This window comes from Passer montanus, unplaced genomic scaffold (genome assembly GCF_014805655.1).
Source record: "Passer montanus isolate IOZ18808 unplaced genomic scaffold, ASM1480565v1 scaffold76, whole genome shotgun sequence".
In the NCBI taxonomy this organism is placed as follows: Eukaryota; Metazoa; Chordata; class Aves; order Passeriformes; family Passeridae; genus Passer; species Passer montanus.
The window spans coordinates 758,490-780,619 of NW_024372813.1; the positions used below are offsets into that span (position 1 = coordinate 758,490).

The 22,130-nt window shown below is 44.3% G+C and overlaps 2 protein-coding genes across 8 annotated transcripts in view; one reads left to right on the forward strand and one right to left on the reverse strand.

Annotated features, from left to right (window-relative positions):
* Positions 1 to 1,443, reverse strand: part of DCX (doublecortin) — a 105,119-nt gene extending 103,676 nt beyond the window's left edge. For 6 of the 7 annotated variants that reach the window (XM_039731261.1, XM_039731260.1, XM_039731259.1 and 3 more), the window contains exon 1: positions 1,358 to 1,437. The gene's annotated coding sequence lies outside the window, so the exon portion shown is untranslated. Of the gene's footprint in view, positions 1 to 1,357 lie in introns of all 7 variants that reach the window. The other variant, XM_039731256.1, reaches the window with a different exon arrangement.
* SERTM2 (serine rich and transmembrane domain containing 2) lies at positions 694 to 8,441 on the forward strand. The gene is made up of 2 exons (XM_039731262.1): positions 694 to 1,004; positions 4,023 to 8,441. Exon 2 carries the CDS (start codon positions 4,612 to 4,614, stop codon positions 4,885 to 4,887), a length of 276 nt encoding a protein of 91 aa, XP_039587196.1. The 5' UTR covers positions 694 to 1,004; positions 4,023 to 4,611; the 3' UTR covers positions 4,888 to 8,441.
* The last annotated feature ends 13,689 nt before the right edge of the window (positions 8,442 to 22,130 follow it).

The following is a 22,130-nucleotide window of genomic DNA, read 5'->3' on the forward strand; positions in this document are numbered from 1 at the left end:
CAGCCCTGGCTCCTCTGCCTCATTTCTGTGTCCGTAAATTTGTGCTTCATGCATTCATAAACTGGCAAAAATCATTTTTGCCCACAACACTGCAGGGTTGGGGTTATGTTTATTCCTGCAGTTCCAAACTACTCAGTGGGGGCAGGACTGTAAACTCAACACAGCCCTTCCCAAATCACCAACCAGGGACAAACATGTACCAAAAGCTCCACGGCCAAAGAGCAATGCTTGGGGACTGTCCTGAGGGCTGGAAGGTGACAGGAACCCAGCTAGGAGCCCTCACCAGGAGGCACAAAACAAAAAAAAAAAAGCCATTTGAGCCTCCCAGAAAAAGAGAGGAGCCCTAAGCTGCTCTCCAGGGTGATGTCTCACCCCTCAGCCACAGGCAGCGCAGCCTTGCGAGCAGGAAAGAGTTAAACCGAGAGAGACGGAGTTAAACCGAGAGGGAAGGAGTTAAACCGAGAGGGAAGGAGTTAAACCGAGCCTCGCACAAACTTTGCAGTGAGCTGAGCTCAGAGCGTCCCTCCCTTCTCTCGGAGCCGGAGCTCGGCTCATCCCCTCCCGGTGCTGCCGAGGGAGGCAGGCAGGCAGGGAGGGAGGGTCTGCCTCCATCCATCCATCCATCCCTCCATCCATCCATCCTTCAGAGCTGCTCAGCCAGGGAAGCTCCTCGGCCCTTCCCCTGGCCCCTCCATCCATCAGCGGTGCCCTCCATCCCCCAGCGGTGCCCTCCATCCATCAGCACAGCCACGCTGCTCTGGTGGCACCCCAGGTCGGGAGGAAGAGCCATCCGTGCCTCGGAGACCAAGAGCAGAGGAGCAAAGTGCACTCGGCTGGAAGGGCACTGTCCCGGCTCCAGGGACAGCACAGCAGAGCCTTCTGCACAGATCCCACCGCCCGGGAGGAGGAGATGTCCCCGGGGACATCAGCAGCAAGCTCGTGGTCTGAAGCAGGGACTCAGGGACTCTGGTGCCTCGTCCCAGCCCTGCTGCCTGCTCCGAAAGGTAACTGTGCTTTATTCTCTTCTCTCCCCGTGCACCAGCACTCTCACACGTGTTCAGCATGAGAATAAAACATCTTCTCTGACACTAAAAGAGGAGACACAAGACACCCCTGCCTTTCTTCTCCCCTCCAGACCCTCTCTGGATCTGAGGGAGAAAATGCAAGCCATGGATGGAATTGATAGTTTTGATGGGGTTTTTTTTAATTTCTTCAGTGCTGATATTTTCCTGTAAAGGTGACCTGGACAGAACACACCTGGTGCTGTGTTCCAACCCCAAACCATCCTGTACTTGCCAGCCAGCTGGGTGCACTTGAAGAAGCTACACAAGAAATTGTTCTATTTTGTCCCACTTACCTGTTTGTGAGAGCCAGAGTGGGAGGAGAGGCCAAGGGGAGCTCAGGAAAGTTGCCTTTCAGAGATGCTGTGCTGGCAAGTGGTGCTCACACCGAGTGTGGGAGTGGAAGGAAGCAGGTGGGCAAGACAAAAACATTCCCTGCAGCTGCAGGATCAATTAGTACTGCCTGTGTGCACTGTTTGGGGAAAATCTTTTTTTCTGCTCCCCTGTGACCTCCAAACATGCAGAGTAGAGCAATGCAGGCTTCATAAACACTCCCCAGAGCTGAAGCTCCCCACACCCTGAGAGCTGCAGTGGGAGGCTGCTAATGTCAGTGCCCATGAAGTTTTGGCTGATGAATTTCCTGGCTCAGCGACACACTGTGGGGAAAAAATCCTTCTCTTGTTGTGTATGAAGGCTTCTATTTTCATTGCAGATTTTTATTAAATGAAATGTGTTGGGTTTGGGTTTGGTTTTTTTAATCCCTGATTTAAAAAAGCCACAGACTGATAAAAAAAACCCCAAGTGTCTGCTTGGAATCAGTCTGCACCCACTGAGCACCAGTGAGCACTCAGAATTGGAGCATTGTTCAGCCAGAGAATGACTAAATCTTGGAAACTGAGATCACAGGGAATGCTCCTGTGTCCATGAACTTGAGGGCTCCTCATGGTGACCAGTGAGGTTCTGCCTCTAATCTGAGTGATACACAGCTACAGTCTGACCTGCTTTACACACAGAATTATTGTCTACCACTTATTTTCACATCATGTTGGTCTCTACAGTCATTCAGCTTCCCTTCCTTAAAGGGAAGTGTACAAAATCTGAATCTACTGGTATCCAGAGAGATGTGCTCAATGGGATAATTGGTAGATTGAAAAGCAAAAAATCTTTGGGGTTGCCTGGAGCTATTGAATTATTTCTGGCTCATTTCTGGAGAAGATGCAGTTAATGTTGCAGCTTTCAATAGTCTGAATAGTTGATTGCTCCTGACAAATCTATAGTTGAGCCTAAAAAACCCCAAACAGTGCCAGCTCTCCATTGCTGATACTTCTTACTATTAATCTGCTCCTTTTATCAATAAATATCCAGCTGAGCTTTACTAATTCACCATCTTGGTTTGTAGTTAATTATTGAACTTCAGACTAATGTCCTTAGCATTCTGCAGTCTAATTTTATGAAGGATATAAAGCCATTAGGCTCTCTGCTCGTTAAGGAGAGAAACCAGCTCTGGCTTTTTCTCTCAGTAACAGAGCAGATGGGATGGGCAAAGACATTGCTCTGTACTTTAACTCACACAAGTGTCACATTCCAGGCTGGTTGCACTTCATTATCAGCAGAGAAATCATATTGTAAGAACAGAATTTAATACAGTTACCTTCACACCCTCTATTTCCCACCTGCTGTGCAACATGAGAATATTCTTCACGGGAGAAGAATTTCCATTTATAGATTCCAAGTGTGAAAATCACAGTTATTGCCCTGTAATTGAGAGCAAAAGAGCCTGGCTGCCCTGCCCACACCTCTGCATCAGCAGCACACCCTGTGCCAGAGAATCTGGCTGCAGAGGGGCTGGGTCAGCCCCTGGAGGAACACAGAGCTTGCCCACAGCCTCCCTCACACAGCACAGCTCAGAGTCCACTGCCCACACTGGGACTGCAGGAGTCAAATCCCCTGGTCATTTTTTCCATCAGCAGTTTGGGCCAGTTTATTACTGGGAATGATCTTGTCCAGTATTCCCTGAACTGGATTGCTGTTGTCTCAAATGCTTTGGTACTGAAGAAGGAGCTGGGAGGCAAAGTGTATCCAAGCCCTCATGCCCCTTCTCCAAAAACTCAGCAAATCAGATCTTTCCTCATCACATGAGCCAGAGCTGGTCTTTCTTGCTTGTAGTGAAAGTTTGAGGCCCTTGAAAGTCAAAATGTTTTGCAGCAATTTGTCATTTAGGTGAAATGTGTCAGAGCTTTTATCATATTGACCTAATGTTTCATTTATTCTGATTATCATAGTATATTACCATGTTAATATTACTCTATTTATGTCTCGTGTAGGTTTATGGGCAGTGGACATTATAAATTATTCCATCAGTTTGTTTAGTGCTTTCATTTTTGTTTCAGCTAAAACCAAAATTCTGGTCCTATCAGAGCAGAACATTATGCTTTTGAATGCACCATTGACAGTGAAATTTCAGAATTTTCATTTCAGTTTCCAGCTGGAAGAACGGAAACTACTAAAACATTGATTCCCCCAATTTCTAGTAAGTTCTCCTGCCAGGAGGAGAGGGAAGTGTCACATCCTGAGCAGAGTTGCTCCAGGGGGACAGGGAGGGCTCTGGACAGCTGCCAGGTGCATCCAGCCTCAGAAAAAGAGGGTACTGATACACAATAAATGAGGCCCATGGTGAAAAACACTGATTTGATTCATATCTCCCCTTCCTCTCTGACATCTGACTGCACAGCTTGTGGGGCCTTCTTGTACCCTGAATAATGTGTTACCAGAGAGGACATCAACAATTAGATTTGCACGGTGTTTTTCTAAAGTTAAATACTCAGTGCTTCTCCTCATCTCAGTGTCTCACAGGAGCATGACAGGGGTTTTCTTATCTATTTGCTCTAAAGATACCACATCCAGGCTAGGCTGTTTTGGTATCTGGTGTCATTTCTCTCTCTCACACTTTTTTCCCTTTAGAAATCTGACTTTTTGACCGTTCCTATTGAGAAACTCAGAACTCCACACTCCTTAAGCCCTGAATTAGGAGAGAAGAGATCTCCCAGACGTTTGGCAAAGCAGAAAACAACCTTCCCCAGCTCACCCAAGGATAAACCACCTGCTGTGGGAGAGAGAAGCTGGCAGAAAGCTGATTGCTCAGTCTGTCTGGAAAAACAACACTTGCAAGGACCAAAGCTGTGCCAACCATCGCAGCTCAGCTTGAGAGAAGGACCAAAGCTTTTCACCATCCAAAGGAGGTGACCTACCAAAAGGAGGCCCAAAGTATTTTTAGGATGAAATAAAAGCCAGAAGGAAGTGTAAAGCACAAGTGTGATGCTCGTTGTCATTATGACAGCAATGTGCAAAATGGTCTGCACAGGCTTGTCCCTCGCAGTTTGCTCAGTTGTGTGAGCAGCAGCCTTGACACCGAGAGGATGGAGCAGCTCTTGCTGAAGCCATCATGCCATCTGTGCTGATTTCCTCTCCTGACCTCCTTTGTGAGTCTGGTGAGGGGAGACAGGAGATCTGAAGGTAAATACAGAAAATGGACCAAAGCTGACAGAGAGCAATGACTGAGATTTATTTCAAGTTCCGCGGAAACCTGACTGGCCGTGTCCACCTTCCAACTCTGGCTACTGAAGTAGACACAACAGCAGACAAATATTCCGGCCTCTATGTGTATGTGGGGCTGTTCCTAACCCTGCTGGCTCTCCTCCTGATCCTGCTCTTCTCCATGCTCCTGCGCCTGAAGCACGTTGTGTCCCCCATCACCTCCCCCGAGAGCACGGAGAACGCGCAGCAGTTCACAGACGTGGAAATGCACAGCAGGATCCCCACCACGTAGGGAGCCCACAGCAAAGAGGGCTCCGTGCTTGGCAAAGGTGTTTTGTTCAGCAAAGGTGGTGGAAAGAAGCTCTGGCTGCCTGTTGAGCCCCAAGACTTCTTGGAGAAGCCTCAGCAGCATCTGGACAGTGTCACTGGCTGTTGGCACCACGGGCAGCATCAGCAGCATCCATGAAATGGACATCACAGGAACCTGCTGCTGCCAGGGATGGCTCACACCCCTCCAAAAACTTTGCAAAAAATGGGAAAAGCCACATTAATGACAGCCAAAACCCCAGAGAAACATAGCAGAATGTGTCCTGGAGCCTGTGTTCGCTGACCTCTCACTCTGAATCAACAAAGTTGAAGTGGTGTAAGTGGGAAGAGCCCATGGGGCACACACAGAAATTGTGGGTGGGTTGAAAATTCTCAGGCATTTCTCCCATTCAAGAAGGAAAAATTAAATCGTTCTCTTTCACCTGAATGGCAATTAAACAATGGAGCTTCACAAATATAGAAATGTTTCATCACCTACTAGAACTATGTCTTTCTGACATTAGAAACCATTTGGTGAATAGTTGCACACCAGATATCAAAAAGAGACAGATCTTTAAAGAGGAAAGATAATAAAGCCAAAATTTAATCAAGGTTTAAAATAAAAAGAAGCAGCGACAGCAGAAAATGAGATTAAAAAACTTATAAGACACTCTACCTCTTCCTCAGTCCTCCTTTATATTAACTGAGCTCAATACAAACATTTTATGCTCCCATGCTTTTAGGCTCCCCAGTATCACTCAGTAATTAAAATGCAATGTAAATTTTGGGAGCCCAGTTGACATTGCTCTCCTAACAGACTCCAGTTCATGATAACATTTTGTCTCATATCCATATTGGGTTTTCCTCCTCAAAAGACACGCGAGTTCTTCCAAAGATTTCTCATTTATTTTCCTCCAAAGAAAGCTGAGGAAATGCCCAGGCCTGGCATTGCAGTAAGGAATAGTGGGAACAGCTTTGGACACAGACTAATAGGGAACATGCAGATGGAAAATAAACTCACTGAGCACTGAAAGATAGGAATGGATTCAAATGTCCTGATGGAATCTCTTGGGGGAAAGAAATGTTTATTTGAATTTATGGAACAACAATCTGACCCAGTCCTATGAGTGACGTACAGAGGTAGCCTTTCCTTCTGTGGATGGAAAAGTTGGAACCAAATATGGCAAAGCACTCCTGGGAGAGCCACTGCCTCTCACAGAAAAACTTTCAGTCAATTGTTTCAGCCACATCTCTAAAGGGCAGGTATTTTACACAGCTTATCCACTTTATTACAGTCTAACTCTAGTTCAGCAATAAAATCCCCTGGATGTTTTCCACATGTACATACACTCTTTGCCAATTCTTCTCTCTCCAAGGGCTTGGAAAGTGCAGAGTCCTCACACAAACCCAGTGCAAAATTAGAGAAGACACTGTCACATGGACATGTGATAGTAGCACAAAATTTTTCTTCAAATGCCGTGTGTACAGCAGGTTTTTTGCTTACCTTTGAAGATCTGGGTGAGCTGTTTGGACTGGGAATATCTGGGCTTTTACAGATAAGTGGCAGGGGGAAGCAGAATGCCAGGTAACATCCCCACTGGATCCACTGGATCCATGGGCAGGGCTAGTGCAACTTCTCACTGATGTACTGAGTACAAAACCATTTAAACATTGCTTCCTTATACTGAATAATTCCTTTTTACTTCATTAACCTCTGTGAATCACAGAACCCCAGAATGGTTTGGGTTGGAAAGGACCTTAGAGATCACCTTGTTCCTGTCATGTCCTTGTTCACCTGTCATGGGCAGGAACACCTTCCACTATCCCAGGTTGCTCCAAGCCCTGTCCAACCTGGCTGGGGACAGTGAGACAGAACAGTGATTGTGTGAGGGAATACAGCAAAAAAATCACCCTCAGCAGTGTCTCTCCATGCTATGCCTGGCTGTGTTTCCCTAGAAAAATGGCAGGATGCAGGTTATCCTCTATGGGGACAGCACCAGCCAGGGTGGTGGCTTCACACAGCGTCTGAAGATTGGCTCCTTGACTCTCAGTACTGCACAAGAGCCAAAATTTTGTGTGATGATCAGGATATTAATCCAGCTAAGACAGATGGCTACTGAGTTAGTCAATGACATTTAAAATTAACAAAAATCTATGCTGCTCAAATTGCTTTGGTATGTGTCATTCATTGAGCCATCATGAGGCAGCCTGGCCCAGGCTCAACATCTGACTCACCCTGGAAAACCTCTCCATTCAAAAGCTGCCACTTACCTAGACCCTGTTCTAACTTACTGAATCAGCAACTCAACCACATCAACTTCCCAGCACAACTATCTGCAGAAAAGCCTTGTATCCAAGAGTCTGCAGGACATACTCAGCTTTTATTGACAGACTTTTATTGATTATATAAAATATCAGACCTACGGATGGAAAATGACAATATCAAATTCTGAGTGCTCTGATCTCAGCCAAAATGGCCCCTGAGGTACAGGTCAGGACTGAGCTTCTTTCCATCACACTAAGGAATGTTAATTCAGAAGAGTCCCACAACACTTTAAAACTTATTCAGTAACTATCCTTTAAATAAATGAGTAATCTCTTTATATATCAGATGGTATCTTTGTGCAGACTGGGTATTTTTATAGAGTAGTCTTATGGAAGGATGCCCTATCTTCTCACAGGAAAATGACAAGTTTTCCTTTCCAAAGCTTGATTTCACATAAAGCCTCTGTCCCACTTGACACATCTACAGTGGCACTCAGGGTGCCTCATTTGTCTGTAAAATGCCAGTATATTTTAAAACATTTCCCACTGAGAAATAGAAGAATGCTTTTCCCCTCTTTTCATTATCATTTGCAGTGTCCCAGACCTGAGGGAAAAGAGACTTTTGGGATGTGCTGGCCCGTGTTTGGTGAGTGGCCTCTAGTGGAGTTTGGCATTCTTTGGCTTTCAGAAGTGGTTATTGGAACTTTTGCCCAGTTTTGAAGCATCTTTTGGAACTTTTGCTGCATCTTGGAGCACTGCAGGTCTCACAGCCATACCCTTCCCCTCCTGCAGGCTGTTCCCTTCCCACCTGTCCATGTGCTATAGAAAATGGGGTTTTTTTTACAAAAATAAAGAGGCACAGTGCTACCAGTGCTGAGTCACTGACTGCTCTGTGCATTCCCACTTGTGGGTCTGAAGGACCAGCTCACAAAAAGGCTCAGCTGGTGCCACTATTCCAAACCAGCTGCTGGCCACAGGGCAAGAAAACCCTCTCCCAGTCTGTGTGAGTATTACTTGAACCAGCACAGTTTGCCCCCACCCTTACTCCCATCAGACACTGGAAATAAACCGAGTATTGAGTAAATTCCTCACCTCCTCCAGGCCCTGCCTGCGGGGGAAGGCAGCCACCTGTTGTTGTGAAGGAGCAGAAAACACCGAGCATCACCGCCCCTGCTGGGTGGGGCTGTGAGGCCAGAGCCAGCTCCTCTCACCAGAAAACCACCAGTGCTCCCAAATCTCCAGGGTTCTTGGCCTAGGAGCTGTCAGGAGTATGGTGTGACTCCCCAGACCATACAGGATTAACCACTGAGTAATCTCACCCACGTGGTTTTCATCCACAAACATGAATTTTCTGTATTACCAGACCCCCAAGGGTGGATATGTAGAATCTGTTCCTTCTCTATGTCAGAATAAACACAAATATTTTCATATCCTCTCAGAGCTTCAGAGAAGAACTTGATTTTGCAAACAACATAACTAACCAGAAGATCAACCCTGATCCTTGATCCTTCCCAAAGGACCTTTTAGGATTTTACTTGAAAATTAAATTAAAAATGTTCAAAACCCCAAAATCATGTGAAGTCACCCATCCATTTAACTGACAGCATTAATAGAAACTTCGATGTGTGACTGATCCTCACTAGGAATTGATGTATCCTTACATATCCTTACCCTGCAGCCACTGATGAGGTAACTAGGAGGGAGTACAGACAGAGAGCTCCAGCTTTAGGGCAGGCTGGAGAGCAGGAGACAGACAGACAACTCCTCTGCTGGCAGGTAATGCCACGAGTCTGCTTTGCCACAGGCTGGGCAGCAAGGGAGGTGAAATTGTGAAATGGGTGCACTTTAAAAAGAAAAAAAAACAACAAAGCATCTTTGTGTTGTGTCTACGCTTCAGCTTAATTCTGGTATGGAAAGAAAGTTGGTTCACAGTCTATTCATGTGCCCTGCAACAAAATGGGCAATGACATTCATGACTACAAATTCAGATGGAGATATATCTGGAAAGGGGAAATCCCAAGCAGTGTTTTGTTGGTACACGAGCTGTAGACTCAAATGTTGACATTTTGGTAGAAAACTGAAGCTGGAGGTGGTGAAGTCTGCTTGATCTTTGCCATGGGCTCCAGAAAAGGCTACACAGAATGTTAAGGAAAAAAGATAAATACTTCTGGATTGGGGAAGGTATTTTCAGTTATGGTTCCTGACACAGATTTCACATTTGTTCACAAAAAGGAACTGCATGTTTTGCATTCCATCTGCCAAAAAACCTTACCCCATAAAGGCCTCTCAGATCTTCACCTTCTTCAGGCTTTTCCAGAAGGTTGTGAAGTTCCAGCAAGGGTAAGAGCAGTCTTCAACTCCTGATGTTCATTCTGGGGGCACAGATATCAAAATAAAGCCTAAAAAACCCACAATGATAATTTGATTTCTTGTACACGTGCTCTCCAAAATGTGATATATGAACATTTCCTCCTCAGTCCTTTCATTATCAAGAATAGTTGAAATGTCATCTAAGATGATTGATGTTAAGAGTGAAAAAAGAAACTGGATTTGAATTTTGATGGATTGGATTTTTCAAAGGTACTTAGAATTTCCTCAGCTGAAGGCAAAAAGAATTTGCCCAGCTGTAGTCAAAGCTAAGTTGTGGAAGCAGATCTGGCTGCAGGAGAGAAAGGTCTGTGCAATTCATATGTAATTAATGAATAACCCACTCCTTATACTCCCACCTGCATTTCATGGCTATGTAAACTTGTCAAACAGATGATGAATAATTCAAAATACCTTCTCCTCCCTCCCTTCTCCTCTAGATTTATTAACCCATTTTCAAAGTATAATTTGATCAAGCTAATAGCCACAGACTTCCTAAGCTGACTCTTTCTGCATTAATTCTCTCAGCATAGCCATAGTCCTACTCCCACAGTATCATCTAATAAAAATCAATTACCAGACAACAAAAGGCACCTGAAAGCCAAATGAGAGCTCAGCAACATTCTTTGATGCTTGAAGTCTGTTCTTCTCTGCAAGCAAGAAATTTATCTTATTTAAGTTGGGCTGTTGTCCTGAAGTCAGTTCCTCTATAAGTCCTCAAACACTTAGCTACTGGATGAAGTATATTTATGCAGTTTTGTTAGAAACAAAAACAACAAAAAACACCCAAAAAACACCCAAAAACACCCCAAACCAAATCAAAACAAAACAAACAAACAAAAAACCCAAATAAAACCACACGCACCCCCAAAAAAAAAAAAAAAAAAAAAAAAAACCAAAAGAAACCCAAACCACATCCTACCAACAGTGCTGAAGGATCAAATAGGACCTGTTTAGGATATTTCTGTGTGATATGTTGCTGTGTGAGCAAACCACAGGCAGAGAAGCTCTCCCTTGCAGTGCAGGGGAGGTTTGGAAGCAAACTGGCCCTGGGCTACCCTTTGAACTGTGTGGGCAAGCAAGTGCTGCACTGGGAAACTCCACAGGACAACACTGAGCCTGGGGCTGGATTTGAGTGCACCACAGGCTTTGGCATCCTCCAGCTTCCCAGCCTTCTTCCCAGACCAGAATTGTGTCCTTGGCCCAGACCTCACAAGTGGATGTTTCCAGTTTACTCCTTATGCCTTAGCAACCCGAATTCAAATTAATTAATGCTCACAGCAGTTAACATGCAGCACTTTTTGCCATGTTACTCCATAGTCTTTAGGTGACAAGGACCTGTCCAAGTTGCTGTGGCATGAGCAGCAGAAACACCCCGGGAAGCTCAAATCTGGGCTGGGGTGAGGTTGCTGCAGTGGACTTGGTGGCAAATCTTACAGCTCGTCACTGCAGAACCAAAATGACGTGGGCTTGCTGCTGTTAACAAATTTTTCATGCTTTCACACCCTCAGAAAGCTCCCAACAGGCCTTTCAGTACTGACTCTGTGAGGATGGGAACACCACACCCATTTGCACTTCATGTTGGCACCTAGAGGGGAAGAAATGTGACTCTTCTTCTTCTTCTTCTTCTTCTTCTTCTTCTTCTTCTTCTTCTTCTTCTTCTTCCTCTTCTTCCTCTCCTCCTTCTTCTCCTCCTTCCTCTTCTTCTCCTTGTTTGTGTCCAACAAAGCAGAGGAAAGCAGGAAGCACCCTGAATGCACCTGGTCTGGGCTAACGCTGAGCTGAATTTCTCAGCTCTTTATTGTTTCAGAGCATGACCAACACTGAAGGGATGGGTAACAGATAACCACGGCGCAGCAGTATTCTCCACATGCACTTCTGCAAGCTTCTCAGGAAGAAAAAACCACTGGGATCAGAGTGCTGAGGCTGCTTTTCCTTTGTTTGACTTCTGCTGGTAACTATCCATCAATTTACTATAGATACATCATCATTCTGCTGACCTGCTTCCCTCCACTCACACTGCTCGGATGAATAATAATTTGCTGCAAAGCAATTTGGAAAATAAATGCTGACAGACTGAGTGTATACTTAGCCTAGGTGAGATTTTTTTCCTATTTCTACTTTTTCAATTAATTTTTCTGGCTTAGAATTCTTAAAATATCCCCAAAAGGAAAATGTTTTTGTGGAAATTCAGTGCTTTCATGCACTGAAGGTGAAGGCCCATGCTGGACAACAGCAATTACAAAGAGATTAAGAAAAGTTTATCACACTTTGAGGTAGTGGGGTGTCTTGAAGGCCTTTCTCTAGAAAGCTGCTTTCCATATCCATGAGCAAGTCACAGTTCAGACATAAAGCTTGCAGACAACACCTCTGCATTTGGTGTCATTTCTGCCACTTAAAAGCTCAGATAAGCCCTTCCACCTTATGAACACTGATTAGTTCAGCATTGTTGCCTCTTTTTTTCTTTTATCCTCCTGAGGAAACTTGAGAACGCAAGAATTATTCACACCTCCAGTGCAGGGGACAGAGCAAGATATTTATCATGAAAACTTTAGGTCAGAGTGTCCAGTTTATGCAGGCACATAAGTACCCATGACACAGAGAATGTTAATCCATAGAGGAGGTGTGCAAGGCCAAGGAAGGTCTGTTGTGGATGGATGTGTGACTGTAGCCTTCTCCTACTGTTTTACTCATGATCCAGTTGAATCCAAACACAACAGCAAATCACAGGCAGGAATCACAGCAGAGTGCCAGTGATGTTCATAGGAAGTAAAAATACACGTTAGGATACACTGAATCCAAACACAACAGCCACACAGTAAACCACAGGCAGGAATCACAGCAGAGTGCCAGTGATGTTCATAGGAAGTAAAAATACACGTTAGGATACATCAGACGACAAGCCCAGTCATTTCTCACTTTAGGGCAGTGTGCCCTCCTCTCAGCAGGCAGCAGATGCTGAGAAAGCAGAAACAGCCAAAGCAAATGCAGGAGTCCAAGCTGCACTGCCAGCCTAGGGGATGGGAGTGCAGACAGACCATGAGTCTGCTTCTTCTAGCTATGCCCTGCTTTGAAAATCTATTTGGACAAGCAGCCCCTTCTGCTGAGGTCAGGTTCAGTAACTGCTGCTTGGCTGTGCCCAGTTTGCCCCTCTGCAAATTCCATGTGCTGCTCCTGCCATTTACCTTGGCACATCACTGTGACAACCACTCCCAGAAGAACACAGGAAGCTGAGAGCAAGGAATTACCTAGATAAAATCTTTGAATGTAATTTAAAGGTAAAATAAGGAGAAAACAACCAGTTCTCCCTGGGCTGCTCCTACATGGTTTGAGTTCAGTGTTATTGAAGCAGGAAGATCTGAGAATTGCAAGGTTTTGTCTTTCTGGGTGTATAAATTCTCTCAATGGTTTCCTTGAAGGAAAGACAAACATGACAAACATCCCTACAGCCAGGAAGCCTGAGAGCTGTTGTCACTTTCTCACGTGATTAGATCCAGCTGTACCAGGTTTTCACATCCCAAGGTATCATCTTTCAGCAGTAATCATCATTTGGTTTGGGTTTTTTTAGCAGATCAATCTGTAAATAAATGCAGTCTTGCTCTGGGGAAGGCCATTTATTCTTTCTTGTAAGTGAGTCAGTGTTATGAAGTGTGAACATATATTGCATTCTATTGCAGGAAAACAAGAGTTTGGATTCAATTTCACCAGACAGCTGGGGAAGGCAATTTCAATATTAAACATTGCCTCTTTATTTAATACTGCTGGTTTTAAACTCATAAGAGAACATCAGGCAAAATAAAATATGTGTATGTGGAGTTTTCATCCCCGAGTGACCACAGCCTAATCGTTGTCATTTTCACCCTCTGTTGTGCCAAAGAAGACTTGCAGCTCTTCTCTCTGCTGGCTTTTTTGTCACTCAGCAGTCTCTTGAACAACCCTCAGCAGAGCTTTGCAGCTTAGTGAACCATCTCAGATCTACAGAGATCCAATCAATCAATGTGGAGCCTGGGCTGGAGAATTGGGCTGTGAGTGAAGAAATCAGAGAAATCAGAGTTTTTTCCCTTCTTGATCACAGGTAACCCATTCTGGGATGTAACATGCCTGGTGACAGAACCACTGGTCTCATTGTCTCAGAATTTCTTAGTAGTGTAGAAGATGTTTTCAACCATTTGCTTCCCAAATTTCTCTAATCCAACAATATTCCTTGACTGTATGTCAATAAATCCATCAGCAATCAATTGACAGTCACTTCATTTAATACATGCCTAGATAAAGTATGAGAGGAGTTTGTACAAACCATTACACATTCCTTCTTTGTCTCTAGGCTAGTCCTTCATGTTTTTCTGGGTGTTTTTCTTTTGTTTTGTTACTTGTTTTGTTTTGGTTTGGCTTGTTTCTTTTATTTTTTTTCTTTCCTGTGGCTGGCACAGGCTCTCTTTATCTATTGCAAAATTCATTATAATTGGACTTCTTTAAGATTTTTAGCATTTCTAGGGGGAATTAGTTCTTTGCATAGGAAGGGTTTCTCCATTGTGGGATTCATACCATAATTAGACAAAATGATAGGCTAAGTCCCAGTGGAAAAAAATGCATTGTAATTGGTGTTCATTTTTGTTACATAAACCCATGGAGATCATGCTGGTTCCTCCTCTTGCAGCCACTTCTGAAGCAGAGAGTTCCATTTAAAACTGATCTGTCATTATTATCTAGAACCACAAATATCTTCAAGACTTTCATCTGAGTATAATGTGAACCTTCTCCCTCTGAGCAAAATAAAACTTCAGATCAGTTTAAGGCATCTGCACTATCCAATCTCAGAAGCCACAGATTACAACCAGCCATGCTTTGCTTTGTGTGTTCAGGCATCCTTGAAGTCAGAACACAAACACCTGGCATGGCACAAATGATATTTGTATGTCAAAATAAAGCACACAGAAGAATTTCTTTCAGCCTGCACAGCACCTGGGACAAGAAATAGCTGGTGACAACCACAGAACAAAGGTAGCAACCCCCAAGAACAGATCTTATTGAGTGCAAACAAGATGTGGCCAGATTTTGTGGAAGATAAACAAAAATATTTAAATGTGTTTATTGAATCTAACAAACACTTATTGAGAATAGTTATTATTAAGAATTAACCAAATATGTGTAAGTTTGTTTTAGGTGAAAAATACCAGTCTCACAAATTTATGCTATTGCCTTGCTGATTTCAGAAAACACAGGATGTTCACAATTAAGCCAAGTCACATCAACCCCAAATGTATTTTTAGAGAGGAACAAACCAGTGCTCTGTGTCCATGCAACTCCTCCAGCTAATTAGCACCTTGGGGTAGGCTGCTCATAAACAGAAAACAGTAAGGGACCACTCCATCCCAGCAGTACCTTGTGTAATACCAGTCTCAGAATCAATGAAAATTTTACCTGAATCCTCACCAAGTCACTGCCTCACAAAATAGAAAATAAAATTCCAGGTTCAGAGAAACCAAAGGGAAAGATTTTGCCTATGATGACAGAAATCTAAGGCCCTGGAGGGATCTGGGACACTCCTTCAGAAGACATTTCCTTTTGATCTTAGGCATGAATCATTCCTTTAATATCAAGCTCATTACCTTTGGAAAAATTAATTTATTTTACTAGTTATGCCACAAGTGTCAACAAGTGTGGGTGCTGCCAGGCAATTCCATCCCCTTGATAAGGGACAGAAAAGTAACATCATTTGCTTCACGGCAAAGGCATTGGGTCAGGTTCAGCACTGTCTGACAGCAACCTGATGCTGCTGCTGCTCTGCACAAGGGTGGCCCAGCAGCCTGCAAGGGTCCCCAGTCCAGTGTCTGATGGCCAGCTGCCCACACCCACACTGAAACCTCAGAGCCATGACCAAAAGGATTAAACATGGACTGTGCTGCGAAGTGGGGAGAATTTTTCAGCTTTAATAGTTCCACCTTCCAAGCCAGGCACATAAAGCTGAACTGTCTGTACATCAGCTGTGCTTCACCCCACTTTTGAATAGATTTAGGGCTTCAGACTACCCCCAGCCATCAGCCCAATCTGTGATACACTTATAAATAAAAAAAAAAAACCCAAACCAAAACCAAGGCCCTTCTTTTGGACAAATTTAACCATGAACCACCATTGTAAGATGGCACAGGAAACATTGGTACACAAAACCTTGTTTAATGAACACGAACATTCAGCAGCTGAATAGCTCTTGGTTTCAGCAGGGAAAAGGAAAAGGAAAAGGAAAAGGAAAAGGAAAAGGAAAAGGAAAAGGAAAAGGAAAAGGAAAAGGAAAAGGAAAAGGAAAAGGAAAAGGAAAAGGAGGAAAATAGGAAAAGGAAAAGGAAAAGGAAAAGGAAAAGGAAAAGGAAAAGGAAAAGGAAAAGGAAAAGGAAAAGGAAAAGGAGGAAAATTACTGTGGATGAAGTGCTGGTGGCCATGCATAAATGTGCTACAAGGTGAAGCAAACAGAACTAATTTGAGTTCAGAAGCTTTCTCTAGAGGCAACGTAATGAAAAATATTCTTGTTTTGACATTAGTGCATGCAGTAATAATGGCTCTCCCAAATGTAACACAGAGCTCTGATTTAGATCGAAGCCAGCTCAGTCACACCTGGGATGAATCTGGTCCAATATCTTCCAGTGAGTTGTAGAATGATGATTTATTTTGAACAGCTTAATGTTATCCTGGAATTATGACACAAGAAATCCTGAAAGAAGATCCACCTAAATAGAAAATACCAAATAAGAGGATTTATTTTTAAAGTACACATGCACACACACTCAAAACAGTTTTCTGGGTGTAAATACGACTTTAGATCTCTCTTACATGTCTCTCTGCATATATCCTTAGAACATTAAAAAATAAGAGCACAATTTTTCATCTTTGTGAAATTCACTGCATACCATTAACCTCCTGGTTTGCCTCTGCATAAAACATTTCTAGCATTTCTGGTCATAAAAAGAAGGCCATAAACAGGAAATGCATGCAAATGTGTTTCTGGTATTCTCAGTATATGCTGTATATCATGCACACAAAAAACCTGGTGACCCAGAGCTGTTAAAGAATCTCCAAACTGAGCTCAGTGGTTTTGCTGAGTATCTTGTGGCCGCTGTGATCCCTAATGTCTAATGGAAACTAGACTGCTTGTAAATAATAAGCTATCATCTTGTTAGCACAAACAAACAGCAGAGAGAGATGAATCACGACTGTCAGTGCTTTTAGCACCCCTGCTGCTGTTGCAAAGCAGCAGGGGATGCTGCAGAGGGCACAGACCCTCTGAACAGGACTGGCTGCAAGCAGGCAGGTTCAGTCCATGAAGCATCACTGGATTTTCAGACCTTCAGATCTGTGCTGGCTGTGGCTGTTGGTCGGCTGGGAAGTGAACCTCAAATGTTTTCACCGTTTCTCTTTGGTTCTGAGAGGCAGCTTGGCAATTAAAATCAGGCTTTGCGAATGGGAAGATGCTAATCTATGTAGGAAAGAGGGAGCAAAATGGAGCCTGCAGGCTGGGTGTCACTGCAGCGAAGGCAGGCAGCCCTCTCCTGGTGCAAACACCACTGCTCACGTCTGCCCAACAGCCCTTTGCTTTTCTGGCAGAATCAGAGCAGCTTTTCATTCATTGTAGGGCATTTTCAGCTAGTCTGCATATTTCCAAAATCCATTTACTTCATCAGTGGACTGACTTAGGAGTCCCTGGACACTTCTGGAGAACAATTCAAACTGTCTACATAAACTGCTGCTGTCTCGAGCCAGCTTTGGAGAACAGCAGGATAATGGACAGAAGTGAAATTTAGTCTGAGTTCACACTGGGTTCACCTCCTTACCTATTTTTATGCTGCATGGCAAACAGAGATATTTGTATGTACTTGCATCATTGGGACTGTCTGGGAAAAGGAATTTGGCTCACTTGGAGTTCCTTCGTAAAGATCTAAAACTGTTGGTTTACTTGAGCATAATATTCTAATTTCCTTTAAAAATGCACATCAAAAAGAATAATTGAAACATGAATTCCATCTCAGTGCTTGTAAAAATGCATGCAAGGCACCTCAGGATTTGATTATATTTGCACCAGCACAAGCTGCCCTCAGAGAACAAAGCTCAATTGATTTGAGGGAGTCTGATTTGCCTGGATGAAAATGAATTTTTAATAGATTTGGTTGTCAGAGGGATTATGCAGGAATATGGAGTGGCAGGGTGCTCACACAGTGGACTGCTGTGGAGGTGTGTGCTGGTGGCCAGCAGGCAGGAATGGTGGCGAGTGTTTTCCACAGACAGCAAAGAGCAGGATCCCAGGGGAGCTGAGGGGAACAGTTACCAGGAGACATCACAACACTGAGTCCTCCCTGCAACAGACCTCAGACTCCCTCCTACCTCTGCACACTGGCCTGGTTTGCCACCGCACTTCAAGTTATTTTATTTCACCTCCCAATAACCCAAACACTGCTGAAAATTGCCAGCTTTGAGAAATTTCATTTATTTGATATGAAGTCCATTTTCTGGTTCTTTAAGGTGAGCATTTTACCTATGACAGAAAACCAGCAGAGGCCTTGAGCATCAGGAAGGATCCAGCTCCAGGGCTGGTACCAATCAGCCCAGCCACAGTCCCTGTAATGAGGATTGAAACACAGCATGGGCTGTATCCCAGGGCAGAGATGCCCTCCTGCTTCATCAGAGAGCAAAGGCCATTTACTTTCATAAATGAGTAAACGCTCAGCTTCCTGAAGCTCAGGTCTCCAGGAATCATTACATTGTTTAAATATAAGCACAACAGGAGTAACAAACAGATACATAGTTATAGATCTCCAGCAAGTATTGTTTGTGTCTTCAGAGTCACTGAGTGGTTTTCTCTCTCCTCTTCAGAAATGCAAGGCCTTAAAAACTATGATTCCATAATTCCAGAACGCGGGGCTCCAAGGCACACCACAAAATGTGGCAAATTCAGAAAAATCCATGAGAGCTGTCAGCTGGTGGACACTCATTCTGGCTGAGGCACAGGCTCCTGCTCCACTCCACATGCGAGATATTCAGTCAGAAGGGTTCCTCATGTGCTTCGGTGTCTGTCTCCTGAGGAGGAGGTGATCCAACATCTCCCTATTTCCAGTCAGTCTGAGCCTTTGTGTCAATCCAGCTGCTAAATAACAAGCCCACAAAGACACAATTCAAAGGATGTAAAAATGTGATGAAATATTTCAAATTGACATTTGCCTGACAAATGCTACTCTGTTATTTTCCCAGGCCAAGCATCTCTGAATTACAGTAATATGAAGGAATTATTCCCCTAAAGATCCTCCATCTGATTTTCAAAGCTCCCCACAGAAAAGGAAGCAAATATTTTTCAGCTCAAATTTATATAAAGCAAATCGGAAACAGAAGTAAGACTACCTTTACTCTTTCTGCACATTTATAAACATAGAAAAAGCATAAATTTAGTGTGGAGAAGTCTAATTGCTCTCCTGTGCTTCATGTCATCCGCTGCAGCATTATATCACAAGCCATATGGAGAATCAATCTGTGCACAAAATACAAGGGAAAGCAAAGTCAATAACTAGCCAGTCATTAGCTTTTTTTCCTTCAAAGAAAATCAAAGTTTGTAGACTCACACAGGTTTCCTGCCTTCCTGTTGGTGTTTATTTTTTAATGATTCATTATTTGATACACTGTGGCCCACGCATTTCAAGGGTCATGAGAGTTTTATCTCCACAACTGGGGTTCAGCCTTTAGACTTCAAGAGCAAACTAAAGGCAGGATGTAGTTTTCAGACACAAAGATGTAAGATGACTAGTTTATTTTCATTTGCTTCTTACCCCTGAATAATATAATTATAGAGCTTTGTGGGCAAATCGTGGCAAGCTCAACTGAATACAAAAGGACAGTGCTCAAAACTGAGCCATCCAGAACATTTCAAACACCAGCTAAGGAGAAGAGGGGAGGGATTGTCATTCCTTTCCCAACAAAAACCAGCTTGCACTCATGACATCTTCACTTTCTTGCCCAGATGTTGTCACAGGAAGAAAATATCAGAATATAAATTATGGCCTGTAATGCACAGATGGGAGCAAGCTCTCACAAGAACCTATTTTCCATTTCAGCCCCGTCCTAGCCCCTCCCTGGGGTCCAGGACCACATGATGTCAGATTGAGCCCCTAGTTCTGGACTGTCCCTGCTAATACCACACACACACAGACTGGAGAGAGACAATTGGCACTGCAAAGAGAGACTGCCCAGCCCAGGCAGGGCTAGGCTCACACCAGGTTTGCCCCAAAGCTACAGGCACTCAGCTGCCCGAGCCACAGGGCTCAGAGAACGTGCCTGCAGCTTATGACAACAACGGGTGAACAGAGGTGCAATCCCCAGTGTTTAAAACAGACTAAATGCAATGTACCACAGCTCTGCCACCTCCCTCGTGCTGGCAGTGCTGCCTGTGCAGCCCCGTGAGCTGATCTAACTGCAAACAAGTCCCTGGCAGGTCAGCTCTGTGGCCACGGTGTGGTTTGTCACAGAGGCAGCAACGACACAAGACACAGCACCAAGCCTGGATTACACGACCTCTGCCTGCCTTGAAACTGCACAGGCTCAGCTCTAAGTACCTCATTTTGAGTGATCTGTAGTTCTCACAGACCTCAGCATAAGCACTCATGGGCAAAATTCTACTTATGCCCTACACAACTTCTAATTAAAACAGCAGGTACAAATTAGCATGAAATTGAGTCCCTTAATGGATGGTTTTCCCTTTTCTCTTCCATTTAAAATCACCCCTAACAAGCCTGATTCAGTGTGCAAGTGGAATGTATCCTCCAGTGAAAACTCCAACACAAATTTAAGTCACTGCAATTTTACATGTGAATATTTTTTCTTCTAGCCCCAGTACAGCATGAAGCTGGAAGTGCTAGCTGCAGAGGACACTGACTTGTAGTGACACATGAAAAAACCAACCAAAACTGCTAACACTGAATTATCCTTTACCAGGTGCTGAACCTCATCTCCAACACCTGAAAAATTTATCATTTTCCTTTTCATCCCAAATCTCCCTTCTTCTCCCACAGCTGTCAGGGCCCTAACTGGACTAATTGTCTGGCCACTCTCAGCTGGGGCTTCCACTCACACTCTTGGACTGGGACTTTGTTTAACTTTGGGGTTTAAATAGAACCATAGAAGGTTTGGGTTTGCAGGGACCTTAAGTTCACCCAGTTTTAACTCTCTGCCATGGGCAGGGACACTTTCCACTATCCCAGGTTGCTCCAAGCCCCATCCAACCTGGTCTTGGACACTTCCAGGGAGCCCCTTTAAGCACTGGAAGGGATTCTAAGGTCTCCCTGGAGTCTTCTCTTCTCCAGGCTGAACACTGAGCTCTCCCAGCCTGTCTCCCCAGCAGAGGTGTTCCAGCCCCTGAGCCTCTTTGTGGCCCTCCTCTGAACCCACCTAACCATGTCCTGCTCATGCTGGGATGACAGAGGTGACTTGTGGGTGCCTTTGCTGCTAATTCTATTCCTGAACTGCTGTTTGGGTTTCCTGGGCTGACATTGTGTCCGTGTCCTTGGACATATCACTGGACCATGTCCTGTTGGTGAGGTCTTTACCTGGCTGGTGTTGTGGCCACCCTCAGCTCCCACATTCCTTTTCCTGAGGGACAACAGCAAGAGCTGGATGAGGCTGGGCAGAGCCACTAAGTCCCTGTGCACTCAGGACACCAATAATGCTGCATTTTTCCCCCAGACAGTGTCTGCTGTCAGCACTACTTGCTTTAATAAAAAAATAAATAAATTTCAGCGTGGCTCATTATGCTAAATGAAAACAACAGGGGGCTAATGAGCATTGTGAACAAGGCATTAACATGGCAATCAGAGGTTTCCTCAAGACAGCCGCATCCTTCTTCGAACATCATGTATGCACAACTGTGTATACAGTTGTGACCTCATCTGTTGAATTTAATTCAGGGAATAAATATATATAGATGTCTAACTTTGGTTTATCTTTGTAGCAAATTGTGCATTGTGCTACACTTACTATTGAGAAACAAAACTGCCAGCTCGGTTTGTGCAACTGTTCAGGGTCATTCTTACTCTTCAGTGAACACATTTAACATATTTAATATTCATGACTGTGTTAACACATCTAATATTCATGATTTTGGGGTAGAAGTTAAAGTGTTACTCCCCCAATAAGTGTTGTGGGAGGCTTGGGCCACTATCAGTCTGTAAAGGGAAGGTGGCTGTGGCCCTACTTGGCAATGGCTCTGAACACACCCAGACAGACTGTCCGCGAGTTATGTGGGTCCCCAATGCTGAAATAACACGTGCAGGCCAAAACTTTCAGAATCCCTTTTCCAAATTAAATTTTTCCTCTTCTCCTTGAAAGTCTAAAAACCTGAAACACACCCCTAAACGCTGCGGAACAGTGCCCTCGTTAGAGGTGCCACACCGTGGGGAAGAAACCCACGCCATGGTGGCACCAGCCTCTCAGAAACGGGAAGGGAACATCCGCGAAGAGAAGCCACGGTAGGGGACAGGGAGAGACACGGAGAGACAGGGAGGGACACGGAGGGACACGGAGGGACACGGGGGCCGGGCCCGTGAGGGAAGGAGGCGTTCCCGCCCGCCC